The 18,850-nt window shown below is 42.9% G+C and overlaps 2 protein-coding genes across 2 annotated transcripts in view; one reads left to right on the plus strand and one right to left on the minus strand.

The window, feature by feature from the left end:
• The first annotated feature begins 4,255 nt into the window (after positions 1 to 4,255).
• Positions 4,256 to 18,850, plus strand: part of Hsdl2 (hydroxysteroid dehydrogenase like 2) — a 33,520-nt gene continuing 18,925 nt past the window's right edge. Inside the window, exons 1-6 of the mRNA XM_038347422.1 lie at positions 4,256 to 4,364; positions 11,247 to 11,410; positions 12,515 to 12,613; positions 14,421 to 14,535; positions 17,226 to 17,329; positions 18,513 to 18,611. Coding sequence (XP_038203350.1) covers positions 4,348 to 4,364; positions 11,247 to 11,410; positions 12,515 to 12,613; positions 14,421 to 14,535; positions 17,226 to 17,329; positions 18,513 to 18,611 — 598 coding nt within the window. The 5' untranslated portion in view covers positions 4,256 to 4,347. The remainder of the gene's footprint in view (positions 4,365 to 11,246; positions 11,411 to 12,514; positions 12,614 to 14,420; positions 14,536 to 17,225; positions 17,330 to 18,512; positions 18,612 to 18,850) is intronic.
• On the minus strand, positions 8,775 to 9,238 carry LOC119826269 (40S ribosomal protein S27-like). The gene has a single exon (XM_038347423.1). The coding sequence runs from the start codon at positions 9,185 to 9,187 to the stop codon at positions 8,933 to 8,935; it is 255 nt and encodes an 84-aa protein (XP_038203351.1). The 5' UTR covers positions 9,188 to 9,238; the 3' UTR covers positions 8,775 to 8,932.

An 18,850-nucleotide genomic window follows, 5' to 3' on the forward strand; every position in this document is an offset into this window, starting at 1 on the left:
TCTCTTTTTCATTTGTAGCCATCTTAATAGCTGCACACTGATGCAGTTTCGTGGTATTTGGGTGCATTTCTTTATATTTAACGGGACCGCACTTTTCTCCATCGCCCGACTGGATACTTGTACTTTATGAGATAGATGATTTATAAATTTGATTGTCCACTCTATCGATTGTCCCTTCAATTTCTATTTATTTTAGACAGGGTCTCATGTAACTAGGCTGCACCAAACTCACTGTGAAGTTAAGGATGGTCTTGCGGTGTTGGGAGCTGTGAACCCCCCCAGAACCTGAATTTCTGGTAAACAACTTGTTTTCCTCTGCTCTGAGACAGCCTGCAGCTGCTCTGAACACGAGACCCTCAGGAGTTCCTGATGACAGGGAGTGGTTTCTGGTGCGTTTGGCTGGGGTGTGGCTGTCAGTTAAGGATCTCTATATAAGCAGCTCTGGTACACAATAAAGGGGGCATTCTTGTGGCATTCTGGGATCAAGGATGACCTGTCTCTGTGTGTCTCTGTCTCTGTGTGTCGTTGTGTGTTTCAATCTCCAGCTCCTTGCCCTGTTCACAAACTGTATGGTAGTGCATGGAGCGCAGACGGGCGTGGTGCGCTACATTAAGACTTAGAGACACTGTCTCAAGGAGTAACGTTCCTGACGTCACATGGATGTAGACACACGCTTATGTGCACCACACACTTCCACCCCCATACATGTAAGAGCACGCATACACACATGTGAATATTGGAAAAGGGGGGAAACTAAACACAGTAGGGAGAAAATCGGTTTTACTGAGAACAGGGCGAGGGGCAGTGAGTGGGCTGGCAGTCCTGCAACTATTACCCTCTGCCTAAGGCCTTTTAAATTCTGATGGATCCCAGCGTCTGGCACTTCTTGTTTGTGCTTTTGTTGCTCTATCGAAAAATCCATTGCCAGACGCGAGGCTACCACCGTTGACCTCTGTGTCTTCATCTAAGAGCTTTGAAGCTCTAGTGCTCGTGTTCAGGGCTTTGATCTATTGTACACTGGTTTTTCCACGAAGGTGTGCTCCAGTTTTATGCATGTGGATTTCCAGTTATCTTGACACCTTGCAGAACAGGATGTTTTGGCCCAAAATGAATGACGTCTACATGCTTGATGAAAGCAATTGGCAACAGTGGGGTGAATTCCTAGGCTGCTGATTCCACTGCGTTGGTCTACAGGCCTACTCTTTACTAGTATCTTACTAGCTTTTTGTTGGTTTTGTTGAGAAGGAAGTCTGAATTTCCTGTCACATTAGTATTCTGTCACTGTGACAAGGCACTGGGTGAAGACAACTTAGAAGAGTTTCTTTGGGCTTACAGTTTGGGGGTGCAGTCCGTTCTGTCGGGGAAGGCAGCTGGTCACTGCATGCAGAACCAGGAAGGGAGAGATGAATAGCGGAACTCAGACTGTCTTCTTTTCCTTCAGTCCTAGAGCCCAACCCATGGAATTGGGCCACCTAATCAGAGTGAGTCCTCCCTTCCCAGTCAAACTTTTCTGTAAACACCCTCGATTGTTCTTTCAGAGAGGTGTTTCCAGGGTGCTTCTAATTCAGCCAAGTTGACAATGAAGATCAATCACTTACCTGTTATCCCTCTTTATCATTAACACCCCAAATTGGTGTGTTATAGTCTATACAATTAATGATCCAACACTGACCTATCTGTGAAGTCCATGGTTTGTTCACATTAGTGTCCATGTGTTATGCTGTACATTTTATGGTGTGTCTTGTCTGGGGACAGCATCTCACCATGCAGTTCTCCGACAGAGTCCTGCTCAGTTACCCAGTGTTAACCCTGAGTGTGCTATGGAGCCCAGGTGGGCTTTGGTCTTTAACTCTCTTCCTTCATTTTTCTAAGAAACTGGGATTATAGAGGTGTCACCAAGGCTGTCACTATGGGAGCTAGAGTTGACGGAGTCATACAACAATTTGATCTTTAATTTTTTGAGGAACTACTGTCTTGGGCCACTATAGTCACAGGAACCTGGCAGTCACCTCTGACACCATCTTCTTTTCTCCATGTAGAGTCATCAGCTAAATCTGGTTGGTTCCATTTCTTAAATATATCTTTCCAGAGCCGGGCGGTGGTGGCGCACGCCTTTAATCCCAGCACTCGGGAGGCAGAGGCAGGCGGATCTCTGTGAGTTCGAGGCCAGTCTGGTCTACAAGAGCTAGTTCCAGGACAGGCTCTAGAAACTACAGGGAAACCCTGTCTCGAAAAACCAAATATATATATAAGATATATATATATATATATATATATATATATATATATATATATATATATATCTTTCCAGCCACCATTAGCGCTTGAGGCCACATCACCCAACATTTTTCTTATTCATGACATTATTGTAGACTTCCGGGTCTCAATATTCTTTGACACCATTCTTCACACTGCAGTCAGAAGAAATCCTCTGAAAGTCTAAACCGAAACCGCTCGTCTTGTGAACCCCTATCTGATGCTAACAAGACTGAGTCTTCCTTGCCCACTCGCCACCTGCAGCATTGCTTCTGTTTTGAGATGGGGGTCTCACTACACAGCTTAGGCTGACCTCAGCCTCCTAAAGGCTAGGTAGAAGCACAGCCCCACCCCATGCCTGCTTTGTATACTACATTAATCACTACTGTGGAAGGCTGTGGGTAGCTCTAAATCACATTTTAACACTAGTCAAAATAGTTAATGCCGTAGATTTAACCGTTTAATTATTGTTTAACTAAATCAATAACTTATTTAATTTCTTTGAGATAGGTTCTCACTACATACATAGTGTCACCTGCCTCGGCCTCCAGAGTGCTGGAACCAAAGGTGTATGTCACCACGCCTGACTATCTTTATGTGTCTGTGTGTGTTTGTGTCCCCAGATCCCCAGGAGCTGTAGACACAGGTGCTGGGAATCAAACCCAGGTCCTCAGCAAGCACAGAATTCATTTTAAACCATGGAGCCATCTCTCCAACCTTGTTATTTATCTTCTTAATTTAATTTAAAGATTTAATTTAGGGCTAAGAGACGGTTCCGTAGTTAAGAGCACTGGCTGCTCTTCCAAAGGATTCAGGGTTAAGCTGACATCCGCCTGTAACTCCAGTTCTAGGGAACCTGACACCCACTTCTGGCCTCTTCAGGCAGTGCACACAGGAAGAGTACAGACATGCAGACAGGCAAAACACTCATAAACATAAAATAATAAAAATGTTAAGATTTCATTTTAATATACCTATAAAATTTGGCACAAATAATTTTGTGAATATAATGTAAGTCGAGGTGTGGGTTTACAAGGTACCAATTTTTTGTTTGTTTGGCTGGCTGGGTTTTAGAGACAGAGTTTCTTAGTGGGCACAGACTGTCCTGGAACTCGCGCTGTAGACCAGGCTGGCCTCGAACTCAGAGATCCTCCTGCCTCTTGGATTAAAGGCGTGCGCCACCACTGCCCTGAAAGATACCAGTTTTATGACTGAAAAACTTCACAACTTTCTTTTTCCTTAAGCTGTTTTCCTGAACTAGGCTTCAGATAATCTCTTTAGCATATTTTCTACCGTTACAAAGTACAAAACAATTTTATTTCCAGGGTGGCTGAGTTAGGTATAACTTCCAAGGCGAAACTGGATCCCAGAATCGACCTTATTCCAGGACTAAGGATTTCCTTCTCCAAATTTGGCTTCTGTGGCCCAGATAAACGATAAATTCTTAGGGGTGACCCTTGCAAAGACCTCTTCCAGAAGGTCCCCTCTCGTCGCCTGTCTACAGACACTGGAGGTCTGGGATAAGTCCAGATTCGGTGGCAGCTAAAAGGCGACGCAGATCAGCTTATGCAAAAGCATTTTTCAGACGCCCCCAACCTTTCCCGAGGCACCTCGGGGCGAGCGCGTTGGCTCGGGGAAGGACAGGGCAGGACGACGCTCAGCACCCCCAGGTCAGTCCCCGGCGCGCCCCTCCATCGGCCATCCGGCCGGACCCGAGCGGGCGGCGGACTGCCGAGGAAAGCCTACGTAGGCCTGATGCTCGGGACACGCCAGCAGTCGGGGGCAGAGACTGATTGTCATCGCCAGACCCGGGACAGGGGCGGGGCGGAGAGGGGCGCCTGAGGCGCATGCGCAGAGCGTTGGTTTCCTGGGTGTCGTTTGTGGAGCCGTAGGAAGTCCCGCCCGGTGCCCGGCGTGCGCAGGCGCACTCAGCGAGCTCCATCTTGTTGGGATAGCCGGTTCCCGAGCGGGCCTCGGGGCGGGGCGGGGCGGGGCGGGGGGCGCGGCTAAATGCGGAGGGCGGGTTCGCCTGTCACTCACGGCTCGCCGCAGTCCCGCCGTTGTTAACAAGTCCTCCGAGCTGGGAAGGTCATGCTGCCCAACACCGGGTAAGGGGTTCGGGGTGGGTGGGGAGCGGGTCGCGAGGTCGCCCGTGCTCGCCGTGCCCCCCCGGCGAGGTCCGGTGAAGCTGCCGCGCGCTCCGGATCTCCGGTGCGCCGCGAGGATCGAGTCGCTGGGACCCGCGGAGACAGCGCGTGCCCAGGAACCCAAAGTTGTGTAGGATGGGGCGCAGCGGGGTTAGCTACCCCACAGGGAGGGTCGCGAGGGTCGGTGTCCCCGACACCCCTGTGTGGCCGCAGCCTTGTCTTTTGCTTGGCCCGGTGACAGCATTGCTTTCAGCTTCTAGGTGAAAGGTCTCTTGGGACAGTAACTTTAAACTTTCTGTTTGTTCCCTATGCTCGATTGTAGAATAATAAAAGAATGGTGTGTTTTGAAAGTGGTTTTCAAGTTAACAGCGAGTTAAAATGTTACAATACAAGTATCTTTGACGGCAGTTTTTTCTTTTCTTTTAACGTAAGGTGAAGTGTATTTACCCTAGAATAGCCAGGCATAGTGGCATGAGATTTTAATCCCAACAGAAGGATCGAGGCTATCCTGGTCTACATAGTGAGTGCTATGTCAACAAAGGCTACAGAGTGAGACCCTGTCTACGCCTCACCCCCCCCCCCAAAAAAAAAGGAAACCCCTCACACGGTTGTCGCCAGGACTTCTCAGTCTTGTGAAAATCAAAACAATGCCCATTAAGCAATGTTATTTTTTTAAAAATATTTATTTATTTATTATGTATACAATATTCTGTCTGTGTGTATGACTACAGGCCAGAAGAGGGCACCAGACCCCATTACAGATGGTTGTGAGCCACCATGTGGTTGCTGGGAATTGAACTCAGGACCTCTGGAAGAGCAGGCAATGCTCTTAACCTCTGAGCTATCTCTCCAGCCCTAAGCAATGTTCTTTCAGTGTCTTTCGCACTTCTTAGTCCTTGCCAAACTCAGGTAGTCTACTGTGTTCTATGAAGCTGGGGTATCTTAAGCCAGTGACAAGCCCATTCTGTAACTAGCTTGACACATATAGACAGCTAAAAAACTTAAATATTCAACTTCTTTCTGATATATTTGTAATCTTTACGTTTATAAACATATTTTGTATACCCTACAGGAACATCTCCTACTTTTTAGAAAATAGTAGCAAACTCCATTTTAGGCTTGCTGTTTTTACCTGCTGTGTCTTGGGGTGTACATAGGTTTCAAGTACATGCAACTCTTCCTTGTCTTCTTTAATGGTTGCATATTTTTATCGAAGACCATCATGTATTTAACCTATTACTTATTGTTGGATACTAAATCACTTCCAGTTATTTTGTTATTTATTTATTTATTTAGAGACAAGGTTTCTCTGTGTAGCTTTGAAGCCTATATGAAACTCACTCTGTAGACCAGGCTGGCCTCGAACTCACAAAGATTCACCTGCCTCTACCCAGTGCTGGGATTAAAGGCATCTGCCACCACTATCTTTTTTGTTGTTTTTATTCCATATTTGCTTCCATTATATTCTTCTGTTTTGTTTGAGTGTAGTCCTGGCTGTCTTTGAACTTGTTATGTAGACCAAACTAGCTTTGAACTCATAGAAATCTGCCTGCTTTTGCCAAGTGCTGGTATTAAAGGTCTGTACACCATGCCTGACTTCATTTCCTTTCTTCTGTCTCTTTATACATAGATGAATGTACCTAGGATAAATTCTTGAAAATGAAATTGCTGGATCGAAGAGAATATATATTTTAAAGTTTGATGTTGTAAGACAGATATTGGAGGCAGAGGCAGACAGATCTTTTTGAATTTGAGGCCAGCCTGGTCTACAGAGTTCCAGGACAGCCAGGGCTGTTATATAGAAACCCTGTCTTGAAAAACAAAACAAAATAAAACAAAACAAAAAGCAAACAGACAGACAGATATTCATCATCAAGAGGATTGCACAATCAAAGGCAATCAAAAATGAGAGTACAATATCCAAACTTGCCAGTGTCAGCTTCTAAAGTTTCTAAACTAAATACTTAAGATGAGCCAGGAAAGTAAAAGACAAAAACAAACAAAAAACTCAAATGAGGTGAACTGATTTTTCTAGATCTTAAAATAGTTTATAAAACTAGTGTAATTAAAATAGTTCTAATATATGAGTAGACAGAGTAAGTAATAAGTAAGCGAAGCATTTGTTAATACCTTGCTATTGGCATCCTTATCCTAATCTTTGCAGCTAGAGGGCCTAGTAGACAGATCTGGCTGCCTCTGCTGCTCTGGCTGCCAATGCCCTGGACTCCGGGTGAGCACGAGTGTGCCCTTTATTCTACTGGGATTCAGTCCAGCTGTGTTACAGGCAAAGGGATAAGCCTGTAAATCAATAGTTGGCAGACATTTTTGTGGGGGTACTTATCCTTAAACATCTCTTTATTTGGATTTTTAACTTTATTTTCATGTGTGTGTGTGTAGCATGAGTATACAATGCCCATGTAGGCTACAAGAGGGTGTCAGATTTTCTGGATCTGGGTTTAGATTGTGAGCTGCCAATGTGGGTGCTCAGTACTGAACTCTGGTCCTCTGTAGAAGCGCCAAACTCTCTTCATTAGCCTCTGAGCCATCTTGCCAGCCTCTACACATCTCTTTGGTAGTTTATGTAAACTTTTTGTTTGATACAGGGTCTCACTGTGTAGTCCCGGCTGGCCTGGGTCTCAATATGTAGACCAGGCTTGCCTTGAACTCAACGTTTCTGCTGCAGTGTGCGCTACCACAGCTGTCTTCTTACGTGAGTGTGAGGAATGGAATTCAGGTCTTCAAACTCGAGGCAAACTCTTCAATGACTGAGCCATCTCTCCAGGCCACTACATGTTTAGCTCCTGTCTGGTCTTATTGACAGATCACATGGCATATTTGTTCTCCCCTTTGACATGGGTGAGAGCCTGGAAAACTTCTTTATATCTTCTCTAACCAGGCTCCCAGACCCTGTCCTCCCTTGTCCCATTTAGAGGAGTCAGGTCTCTGTTGGTATCTAGTAATTATTATCTAAAAACTCAGTGATTCCTCCCCCCCCCTTCTTCCCTCCCTGCCCCTCCCTTCTCTCTTTCTGTCTATGAGGTAGAATCTCTAACCCAGGTTAGCCTGGAACTTACTGTATATTCCAGGCTAGTCTTGAACTCTTGGTAATTCTTTGCCTTACCATTCCAAGAGCTAGGATTCCAGGTGTGTATCATCATGCTCAGCTTGGAATTTCTGTGTCACGTGTCTAACATGATGGTTTATTTTTTCCCTTGTGGCACTAAGTATCAAACTCAGGGCCTCATACTTACTAAAACATGCATGTGTTTTTGATCTATTGACCTTTTGGCCTGTACCCTAGACCTCAACTTTTTTTCTTTTCTTTTTTTGGGGGGGGGGTTGGGCTTTTGAGACAGGCTTTCTCTGTGTAACAGCCCTTACCTTGTAGACAATGCTGGCCTTGAATTTATAGGTCTGCCTGCCTCTGCCTTCCAAGTGCTGGGATTAAAGGCCTATGTCTCTACTGCCCAGATTTTTTTAAACAATTTTTTTTGTTTTGTTTTTTAGACAGGGTTTCTTTGTGTAGCCTTGGCTGTCCTGGAACTTAATCTGCAGGGCAGGCTGCCCTCCAACTCACAGATCGACCTGCCTCTGCCTCAGAGTGCTGGGGTTAAAAGTACGTGCCACCATGCTAGGTTTATCATAGTCTTTTGTCCAACAAAAGCTAGAAGGTCAAGCCAGAATCCAGGACTGGGAAACATGCTTTTTCTCTCGGTGGAAGGAGTGTCCCAGAATTTGTGGTTATCTTTGAGATTTTCTTTGATCCATAACAGTGCCATATAAGATCTAGTGGTTGATTTGTGAGGGAAGGGGCATAACCAACACACCCCTCCCCTTTACAGGGGCTAACTCAGGATCCTGTGTACCCGAGGCAGCCACCCTCTCCTGATTTCAATTATTTGATTGGATTTAGAGTCACCAGGAGCCATGCCTCTGGGTGTGTCTGCAGGGGGTTTGAAAAGGGGGTTAGCTGAAGATAGAAGACCCACCCTGAGAATGAGGCGCACCATAGTATGGGATGGGGCTGGGCTAAGCAAGAGGGAGAAAGGCTGCTCTGTTGCTTTCTCCTTTCTCTCCAGCTGCCTCACTTTCCCGCCACCAAGCCTTCCCTGCCCTGTAGCCCTTTAAACTGGGAGCCTAAAGAAACTCTTTGTTGCTGTTTAAAAATGTTTATTTTTTTATGTGTGTCTTTTCTGTGTGTCTGTGCATGCCTACAGAGGCCAGAAGGGGGAGACGGATCCTTCGAGCCTGGAGTTAGAGGGATCCAAATTCAGTCCTATTCAGTTCTCCGAAAGGACAGTTAGCACTCGTAACTGCCGAGCCAACTCTCCAACTCTCAGCATTGCTTTTAAAAGGAATTTTTTTTTGAACTTGTCTATAATTAAAACTTTATTGAAAAACTGACACCAAAATAGGAGATCACTGCTGTATACTTTATAAAATCAAACACAGTTACATTGTCTTGGTAGAGTCACTAAACTTGATAAGGCTTTCTGTGAAAAACGCAGACTCAGGACTCGTATAGATGATTAGTGCTGCTTTCTTCTAAACGAACAGCCTTCTGTGAGCCTGGCTTTTCCTCCTGTGGGCTGGCACAACACTGTTGAACAACCTACACAAAGAACCACTGTCTGAGCATGGCTGAAAACTGTAGTAATCTTGTAGCAGCCTGGACATTTCACATCCATGAAGTAAGAATTTGGGCTCTGAACCAGCCGTTTCTTCTTATGTTTTTTCTCTTCGTCTTCCAAGGAAGGGTGTAAAAGGTCTCTAGCCAGAGGCATGGTGACGGCTCGGCCAGCACCGGCGCTCCAGATCTCTGAGGTGAGGTGCTTGCTGGCGAGTGCTCAGCTACAACTTCCTAAAAGGAATTTTTTGAAAGCTTTTCATCATCTAACGAGATGATCATGTAGTTTTTATTTTTCAGTTTGTGTATATGATGGATTACATTTTACTTAGTATTTTTCCAATAATGTCCATGAGTGAGATTGGTCTGTAATTCTCTTTCTTAGTAAGTCTTTATGTGATTTGGGTATCAGGGTAATTGCAGCCTCATAAAAAGAGTTTGGCAGTGTTCTTTCTTTTTCTATTGTGTGGAACAATTTGAGGAGTATTGGCCCCTTGACTGAATAATGGATAAGGAAAATGTGGTATATTGACACAATGGAGTACCACACAGCAGAAAAAAATAATGACATCTTGAAATTTGGAGGCAAATGGATAGAGCTAGAAAACATCATTTTGAATGACGTAACCCAGACCCAGAAAGACAAATATCACATGTACTCACTCATAAGTGGTTTTTAAACACAAAGCAAAGAAAACCAGCCTACAAATCACAATCCCAGAACCTAGACAACAATGAGGACCCTAAGAGAGACATATGTGGATTTAATCTACATGGGAAGTAGAAAAAGATAAGATCTCCTGAGTAAATTCGGAGCTGGGGACCATGGGAGAAAGTTGAAGGGGAGAGGCAGGGAGGGGAGCAGAGAAAAACGTATAGCTCAATAAAATCAATAAAATAAACATTCTTGGGAAAAAAAGGAATTTTGTCACACTGAGACAAGAAACCAATTCATAAGGGAGCAGTTTCACTGGTTTGTGTGTGTGTGTGTGTGTGTGTGTGTGTGTGCGCGCGCGCGCGCTCTAGAGACACTAGCACAAGTGACTAGCAGATGAATTCAGCAACATTGATAGCACTATTGCTGACGGTAGAATAGCTAACTTATAGTATCATGTGTGGATTCATGTATTGAAAAATAAGTATAGTTAAGTCATATGAGTAGCTTTCTAAACAGAATCACATATTTTATGAATCTATTATTTAGAGTTAAAAATTAGGCAAAAATCCTAGATAGTACATTTTTTTTGTAAAAGGTCAGCTAGTAAATACTAGGTTTTGTGAACCAAAAGGCAACGTTGGAGGTGGATACACTTATATAGTAAGACATAAAAATCAATCTCTTCATTTCACCACTGAACACTATTCCATTGTGGGGTAAGCCACTTATAGTCATCCTTCATTAGTTAATCCGCATTTGGTTTTTTCCATTCTAGCTACTATTTTTAGAGAACTTTTTAAAGATCATGTGTTATGTATTTATTGTAGAAAATTAGAAAAGTACTATAGAATGTGAAGGATAAAACTTTATGTGTAGGCGCTGGAGAGATAGCTTAGAGGTTAAGAGCATTGCCTGCTCTTCCAAAGGTCTTGAGTTCAATTCCCAGTCAACCACATGGTGGCTCACAACCATCTGTAATGGGGTCTGGTGCCCTCTTCTGGTCTGCGGTCATACACACAGACAGAATATTGTATACATAATAAATAAATAAATATTAAAAAAAACTTTATGTGTAAACCTGTCACTCACAAATAAGCCTTGTTGACATGCATAGTGGTACCTGCCTGTATCCCAGCACTTGGGGCTCAAGGCCAGCCTGTGCTGCATGAGACTCTGTCTCCAAACAACAGCAAAACAAGATCTCAGACTGGTGGATGAGTCCGTGGGGAAAGGGGCTGCTGGGTAAACCTGAGGACCTTGATTGAAATCTCCAGCTCCCCTGTAAAAGAGCTGGGTATGGTACACTAACCTGTTACCTCACACTCTGTAATTATTTCAAGATTTACTTTGTATTTGAGCAGATTGTGTTTGTCAGATCTCAGTTAAGACTGGCCAACTGCAATTGTCATAAATAATTTATTGTCGTGTCCAGTAGAAATATAGAGGGGTTCTAATCTGTCAGGTGGGTTGGGGGTAATCAGGAAATCATGAAAATGTGTGTAAGCTGGTATAGATAAAGCAGTAAAGTTTCTAATAAGGTCACCTTTGCTCTGTTTAGGAAGCTAGCGGGATGCACGATTTTTATCACGGGTGCAAGCCGAGGCATTGGCAAAGCTATTGCATTGAAAGCAGCGAAGGATGGAGCAAATATTGTGATTGCTGCGAAAACCACCCAGACACACCCGAAACTCCCAGGCACAATCTACACTGCTGCTGAAGAAAGTGAGTGTGATGACTGCCATCGCACGGCTGCTCTTACCGTGGTCTCAGTACATAGTTTGATGTAGGGTTTAGTGTAAGCTGTTTGAAAGTTACTCTAGAAATAACTGTGTTTAGGGCTGGTGAGACGGCTCAGCAGGTAAAGAAAGGTGCTTGCTGCCCAGCCCGACAGCCTGAGCTAGATCCCCACACCCACACTGTGGAGACAACTGGCTTTCTGCAGGTTATAGCATGTGCACATGCAATAAACTAAATAAATGGTGGTGCACATTTTAATCCCAGCACTCGGGAAGCAGAGGCAAGCGGATCTCTGTGAGTTCCTGGCCAGCCTGCTCTACATAGTGAGAACCAGACCAGCCAAGGCTATATAGTGAAACCCTGTCTTAAAAATTAAAAAAAAATGTGCCTAAAGAAGTATTAATTTTATTACCAAGAGAGTTCTGAGTGTTTTTTCACCTCTACCTCTTTTGAGCAATGTGAGAGATTCTAGTTAATCTTATCTAGGTTTATCATATTTCGGGGCTGAGACTGTAAGTTGGAGGTCCAGGGTCCAGGGTTCCATTCCCAGCACTGGGAAGTCATTTCTTGAGGACAGTTATTCTGGGGTGGGAGGTGGAGGTAGAATGGGAGTGAGGTGGAGACATTTGACAGTAGGTGGGGTGAACATTTTATTTTTAGATGTTTTTTAGATGTGTTTTATTTTGTGTGCATTAGTGTTTTTACCTGCATGTATGTGTGTGCACTGTGTTGATGCCTGGAGTCTGAAGTGCCCCAGGTGGTTGGGTTAGTCCATCTGTCTGTTGTGATTGTAAGACCTTGTAATGTATCTCGATTTCGCTGAAAATGGGGAGCTTTTTCTTTTTACTGATGTTGCATCAGGATGAAGGTGTAATTATAAACACCTTCATGCAGCTGGGCAGTGGTGGCACATGCTTTTAATTCCAGCACTTGGGAGGCAGAGCAGATCTCTGTGAGATCGAGGCCAGCCTGGTCTACAAGATCTAGTTCCAGGACAGATTCCAAAACTACAGAGAAACCCTGACTTGAAAAACCAAAAATAAAATAAAATAAAACAAACAGCTTCATGCTCTTTTGTTTTCTTTGTAGTTGAAGCGGCTGGAGGAAAGGCCTTGCCATGTGTCGTTGATGTGAGAGATGAACAGCAAATCAACAGTGCGGTGGAAAAAGCTGTCGAGAGATTTGGAGGTAGTCCCTGGATTCTGAAATAATTCCTGAACATTGATAAAATATAGATGTAATCACCGCCAGTGGATGCCTGAAACCATGGGTAGTATGTGACCCTATGCATGCTGCTTTTCCCCCTAGACCTGTGTATCTGTGATAAATGTTACATAAAGTAGGCCCAGTTAGAGATTAACAGCATCGGTAAAATGAAGCAGTGAGAATACTGTACTGGAATGAAAGTTACCTGACTGTAGTCTTTCTTTTGTTGCAACCTGCAATTCGGGATTCCTAAGTCACTGAAACCTGCTGGTGGATAGCCTGCGTCACAAGTCACAAATGGTTATGCTCACCTTAGATCTAATTAGCACCCTCTGCATAGCAGAATTTTCAATGAAGTAGAGAACTTTTATCTTTTCACTGAAATTTTCATCTAATGTTATTTTTGTTAAGCATATAACTGAAACAAGACATATTGCATATAGGTAGGAACTGGACACAGTGTATAGAAATTGGAATTATTTTGTAGGAACTGGACACAGTGTATAGATATTGGAATTATTTTGTAGGAACTGGACACAGTGTATAGAAATTGGAATTATTTTGTAGGAACTGGACACAGTGTATAGAAATTGGAATTATTTTGTAGGAACTGGACACAGTGTATAGAAATTGGAATTATTAAGCCGGGCGGTGGTGGCGCACGCCTTTAATCCCAGCACTCGGGAGGCAGAGGCAGGCGGATCTCTGTGAGTTCGAGGCCAGCCTGGTCTACAAGAGCTAGTTCCAGGACAGGCTCCAAAAAAGCTGCAGAGAAACCCTGTCTCGAAAAACCAAAAAAAGAAAAAAGAAAAAAGAAATTGGAATTATTTTGTAGGAACTGGACACAGTGTATAGAAATTGGAATTATTTTGTAGGAACTGGACACAGTGTATAGAAATTGGAATTATTTTGTAGGAACTGGACACAGTGTATAGAAATTGGAATTATTTTGTAGGAACTGGACACAGTGTATAGAAATTGGAATTATTTTGTAGGAACTGGACACAGTGTATAGAAATTGGAATTATTTTGTGTGTGTGTGTGTGTCTGTATTTCTATGTTATGAGTCACTAAAGTCTTGTTTGGGGCTTAAACTCAAGAAAATTGTCTTTCCTCAGTTTCCAAGACCAGAAGGGAGCCCTTCCCTTTAGAAAGGAGCTCTGACCAGGCAATGGTGCTCACTCCTTTAATCCCAGCCCTCGGGAGGCAGAGACAGGCAGATCTCTGTGAGTTTAAGGCCAGCCTGGTCTACAGAGCAAGTTCTAAACCAGGCTCCAAAGCTACAGAGACACCCTGTTTTGAAAAACAAGACAAAACAGAAAGAAAGAAAAAAAAGAAAGGAGCTGTGTGGAGAGGGAGACTAGTATTCTCGGAAAGGTCATAGGTCAGAGAGGACTAGAGAGGGTTTGACCCAAGGTTCTTGGAGCCAGTGAGAGAAGACTGATACTTAAGGGTTGAGGCTACAGCTTGTAAATGCTAAACCTCCTTGCAGTTTTTCATGGAGCTGATCATTGGCTGTATCTCCAATGTGCCAGCGAAAATAAGTTTTGAAAGATTTGCCGGATCTGTCATTGGTATATTGGTCAGTCATATAGTCTAATTATATATGTGTGTGTTTTATAGACCTATGTATATGTATGTATGTTTATATTTTTGAATTATCTGAGGGATAAGCCATACAGAAAATGTTTTGTGTGTGTGTGTGTGTGTGTGTGTGTGTGTGTGTGTGTGTGGTGAGAGAGAGAAACGCTGACTTGCATCAATATGGAACTGATTTCTTTGGACACAGGAATTGATATTTTGGTGAACAATGCGAGTGCTATCAGTTTGACCAACACGTTGGATACTCCTACAAAGAGAGTGGACTTGATGATGAATGTGAACACGAGGGGAACCTACCTCACGTGAGTCAGAAACCAGAACTTACATATAAACAGATGGGACCAGAGAGCAGCACAGCTTAAAATCTAGTTGGCATATGATTAAGCTTATGATATTAGTATCTGTCTTAGGATTACTATTGCTGTGATGACCATAAACAAGTTGGTGAGCAAAGAGTTGAATTGGTTTACACGTCTACATTGAAGTCCATCATTGAAGGAAGTCAGGGCTAGAACTGTAACGGCAGGAACCTGGAGGCAGGAAGTGGTGCAGAGGGCATAAAGGGGTGCTGCTTACTGGCTTTCTCACTCTGGCTTGCTCAGTCTGTTTCTTATAAAACCAAGACCACTAGCCCAGGGCTGGCACCACCCACAATAGGCTAGGCCCTCCTAGTTAATCACTAATTAGTTACAGCCTGATCTTATTGAGTCATTTTCTTAATCCAGGTTCCCTCCTCTCATGTGACCTTAGCTTGTGTTAAGTTGACAGAAACTGGCCAGCACAGTGTCTAAGTGCTGAGAGTTTTCAATTTGATGTATAAGACAGAGCTTGTTGTTATGAAAAGTGTGATGTGGATTTGTAGCATTAGTGGCTCTGCTGGTTAGCAAATTGCAGCTGGCAAGGTTTTATCTAACAGATCACAGGAAAGCCAGCACATTTGATGTAAACAAGATGAACTCCTTCCTCTGACTACAAAGTATGGTCTTATTGTTAGAATGGACTCAGTTTTTCCCTATGATTGGTTGAGGTACAATTTTAGTTTTAATGAAAATTAGTTATAATATTGTTTGCCTGCCCTCATTTCAACTCTATGAAAGTGAAACACTGGGCCGGAGAGATGGCTCCGGGGTTAAGAGCACTGGTTGCTCTTCCAGAGGTCCTGAGTTCAATTCCCAGCAGCCACATGGTGGCTCATAGCCATCTGTAATGAGTTCTGGTGTCCTCTTTTAGCCTGCAGGCACACATGCAGGCAGAACACTGTATACATAATAAATAAATAAATGAATAAATAAATACTTTGAAAAAGTGAAATGCTTTTAGGAATAAAAAAGGTTTTTTTTGGTTAGGGTTACTATCAATACCACTACAAATATAATTAATACCTCCGATCTGTAGTGGCATTGATTGCAGTTGGTGTCTAAACTGCAGTGACCGAGCAGTGGTGGTGCACACCTCTAATTCCAGCACTTGGCAGACAGAGATAGGAGAATCTTTTTTTTTAAAGATTTATTTATTATGTATACAACATTCTGCCTCCATGTATGCCTGCATGCCATAAGAGGGCGCCAGATCTCATTACAGATGGTTGTGAGCCACCATGTGCTTGAACTCGGGACCTCTGGAAGAGCAGGCAATGCTCTTAACCACTGAGCCATCTCTCCAGTCCCTGGAGAATCTCTTGAGTTCAAGGCAGCCTGTTCTTCAGATTGAGTTCCAAAACAGCCAGGGCTACACAAGAGAAATGCTGTCTCAGAAAGCTAAAAAGGGAAAAAAAAGTTAGAATTGGTAACAATTTTATATTTGGAAATAATAATAGTTAAAAAAAACTGACATAAATGAAGGGCGGGTTAGCTCACAATCCGCTCTCACCCCCTTTTTTATTTCAGTGTTGGGGCATGACCTGTGTGCCTTATATATCGTAGACATACGCTCTACAGCTGAACTGTGGCTCCAGCCTCAAGAATTCCTCTTGTACTTTTCAGACCAGGTCTCCTTTGCAGCTCAGGTTGACCTGGAACTTGCAATTCTCCTGCCTTAGCTTCTTGAATGCTGGGATTATAGTCATGTACTGTCATGCTTGATGTCCTTAGATGTTCTTGAATATGAAATAAGGCTATAACTGAGCTACAGTATATTGTTTAGCTATATGATGTTATAACTTTAATACTTAAACAATTATAAAAATATTGAATATAAATCTTTTGTGAAATAAACAGTGTATTTAAATAAGTAATTAAAAATAAAATTAACACTTATAGGGACACATACCCATAATCTCAACACCCAGGAGGCAGGAGCAGTGGGATTGTTTTGTGTTCAAGGCTCTACTGAGCTGCTTAATGAATTCTAGGCCATCTTAACCTATGTAAGACTTAAGACTCTGTCTAAAAAAGATAAAACAATAATCAGAACCAAACCTTTGAATTCCATATTGTTTTCAAAGGCATATTACATTTTATACCGGTGAAATAAACTAACATATGTGATGTCACTCATAGTAACTTTTTATTTCATGTTGAGCATATGCCCTATCTGAAGTATCTCATTTGAATCCTTTAATCAGTCCTAGCTGGTAGTGGGTATTACCATTTTATAGTAACCTTCTAAAAACTAGAATGCAGATTTACCCAGTGACATACAAAGGGGGAAGAAACAGGATTTGAACCTATGACTGTCTGACAGGTATATTAACTGCGTCTGGAAATTGTGCGTGTTTGGGTGGGAGAATTTGGGAGAAGTTGTGGTTGAAGATATCCTCGGTTGAGCATAAAGCTAATAGAGAAAGGATATGATTTTCCCATCAAGCAGATGATGTGGTCAGGCATGAAACATGGCTTCAAAGCATGAAAACCAGTTCCATTTGTTATCTTCTTTCTGGGAAAAAAGTACTCTACCAACAGGATGCACTAGACAGGTCACTGAGCAGATTCAGCTGTGGAAGTACTTTAAAACGTAAGCTATTAACTTATCTTGTGTTTTCTTTCATTTTCAGATCCAAAGCATGTATTCCTTTTTTAAGAAAGAGCAAAGTAGCTCATATTCTCAATCTCAGCCCACCCCTGAACCTAAATCCTTTGTGGTTCAAACAGCACTGTGGTAAGTGTTAGCTGAGGGGATAGTTTGTTTGGCTAATTTTTTTGAATTAATCAGTGTATTAATCATGTAATTACAGTCTGGATATGATACTTAATATTGAATGTCAGTGATCAAGATAGTAAATCCTTTCTTCCTTTTTTCCTCTCTCTCTCTCCCTCCCTCCCTCCCTCCCTCTCTCCCTCCCTCCCTCCCTCCCTCCTTTCTTTTTCTTTCTTTCTTTGGTTTCTCCAGATAGGGTTTCTCTGTGTTGCACCTCCCTTAAAGTAATATCATATATTTAGTTCTTATTCTAATTCATTCGCATTTAAGAAGGCTCTGGGGTAGAGAGCAAGACTGAAGTTATACTCCGGTTGATGAAATTAAGTGAATCGGAAGCCTTTATTTTTTAAATTATGTGAGTGTGTGTCTCTGTGTGAGTGAATGTAAGTGCAGGTGCCCTTAGTGGCCAGGAAGTCATTAGATACCCTGGAGCTGGAGTTACAGGCACTTGTGAGTTGCCTGACGTGGTGCTCACATGAGGACTCAGGTCCTCTGCAAGAACAATATGCACTTAGCTGCTGAACCATCTCTGCAGACCCTGATTACTTTTTATTTTATGGTGCTGGAGTTGAAATCTAGGCTTCACAAGTGCTAAACACATATTCCACTGTTAAGCTACACCACCATACATGTGTTGTTGAGTCGTGAGTGAAACTTTCTCTGTAAATAATCACCTTCATTCTTTGTTTGTTTGCTTTGTTTTTGAGATAGGATCCTAGTGTGTAGCTCTGGCTGTCTTGGAACTTGCCGTGTAGACCAGGCACTCACATCAGGCAGCCTACAACTGCCTGTGATGCCAGCCCAGGGGCACCTGACAACTCCGGTCTCCTCGGGCGCGCATTGGCACATACGCACACACAGATGTATGCATAGTTAACAACAATAAAGTCTTTAAAAACAAACAAACAACCCCAGCATATTTGGTCAATGTGTAAACTATACTCCCAGTACTTGGGATGCTGAGGCAGGAGAATCAGGAATTTAGAGTCATTCTTGTCTACATAAAGAATTATCTTATGTATTTTGTAATTTGAAAAGAATTGTCAAAAATTTTCCCAGGGAGAAAATAGCTGCAGAAAGTTGGGTGTTTCCACTCAAAGATTAGTTTCTCAATTATATTATTTTTCTTTGTGCTTTCTTTCAGCTTATACTATTGCCAAATATGGCATGTCTATGTGTGTGCTTGGGATGGCAGAAGAATTTAGAGGTGAAATTGCAGTCAATGCCTTATGGCCTAAAACAGGTTTGTACTTAAAAGAAATCCCTTAATTTGATTTTTACCTCTCCTCCACACCAGGCTCAAACCCATTGTCTCACTTTAGTGAACGAGTGTCTACCAGTGAGCGAGTTCCTCAGCCCTATCCTTGACATCTGTGAAACATCTTAGGTCTCCTGAATCTTGATGTTCGCTGTGCAGCATGACAGTCTTTAACTTGGACTAAGTGGCTGACTCTTTAGCCAGCAGCTATGATGGGAGCATAA

This window comes from Arvicola amphibius, chromosome 11 (assembly GCF_903992535.2).
Source record: "Arvicola amphibius chromosome 11, mArvAmp1.2, whole genome shotgun sequence".
Classification (NCBI taxonomy): domain Eukaryota; kingdom Metazoa; phylum Chordata; class Mammalia; order Rodentia; family Cricetidae; genus Arvicola; species Arvicola amphibius.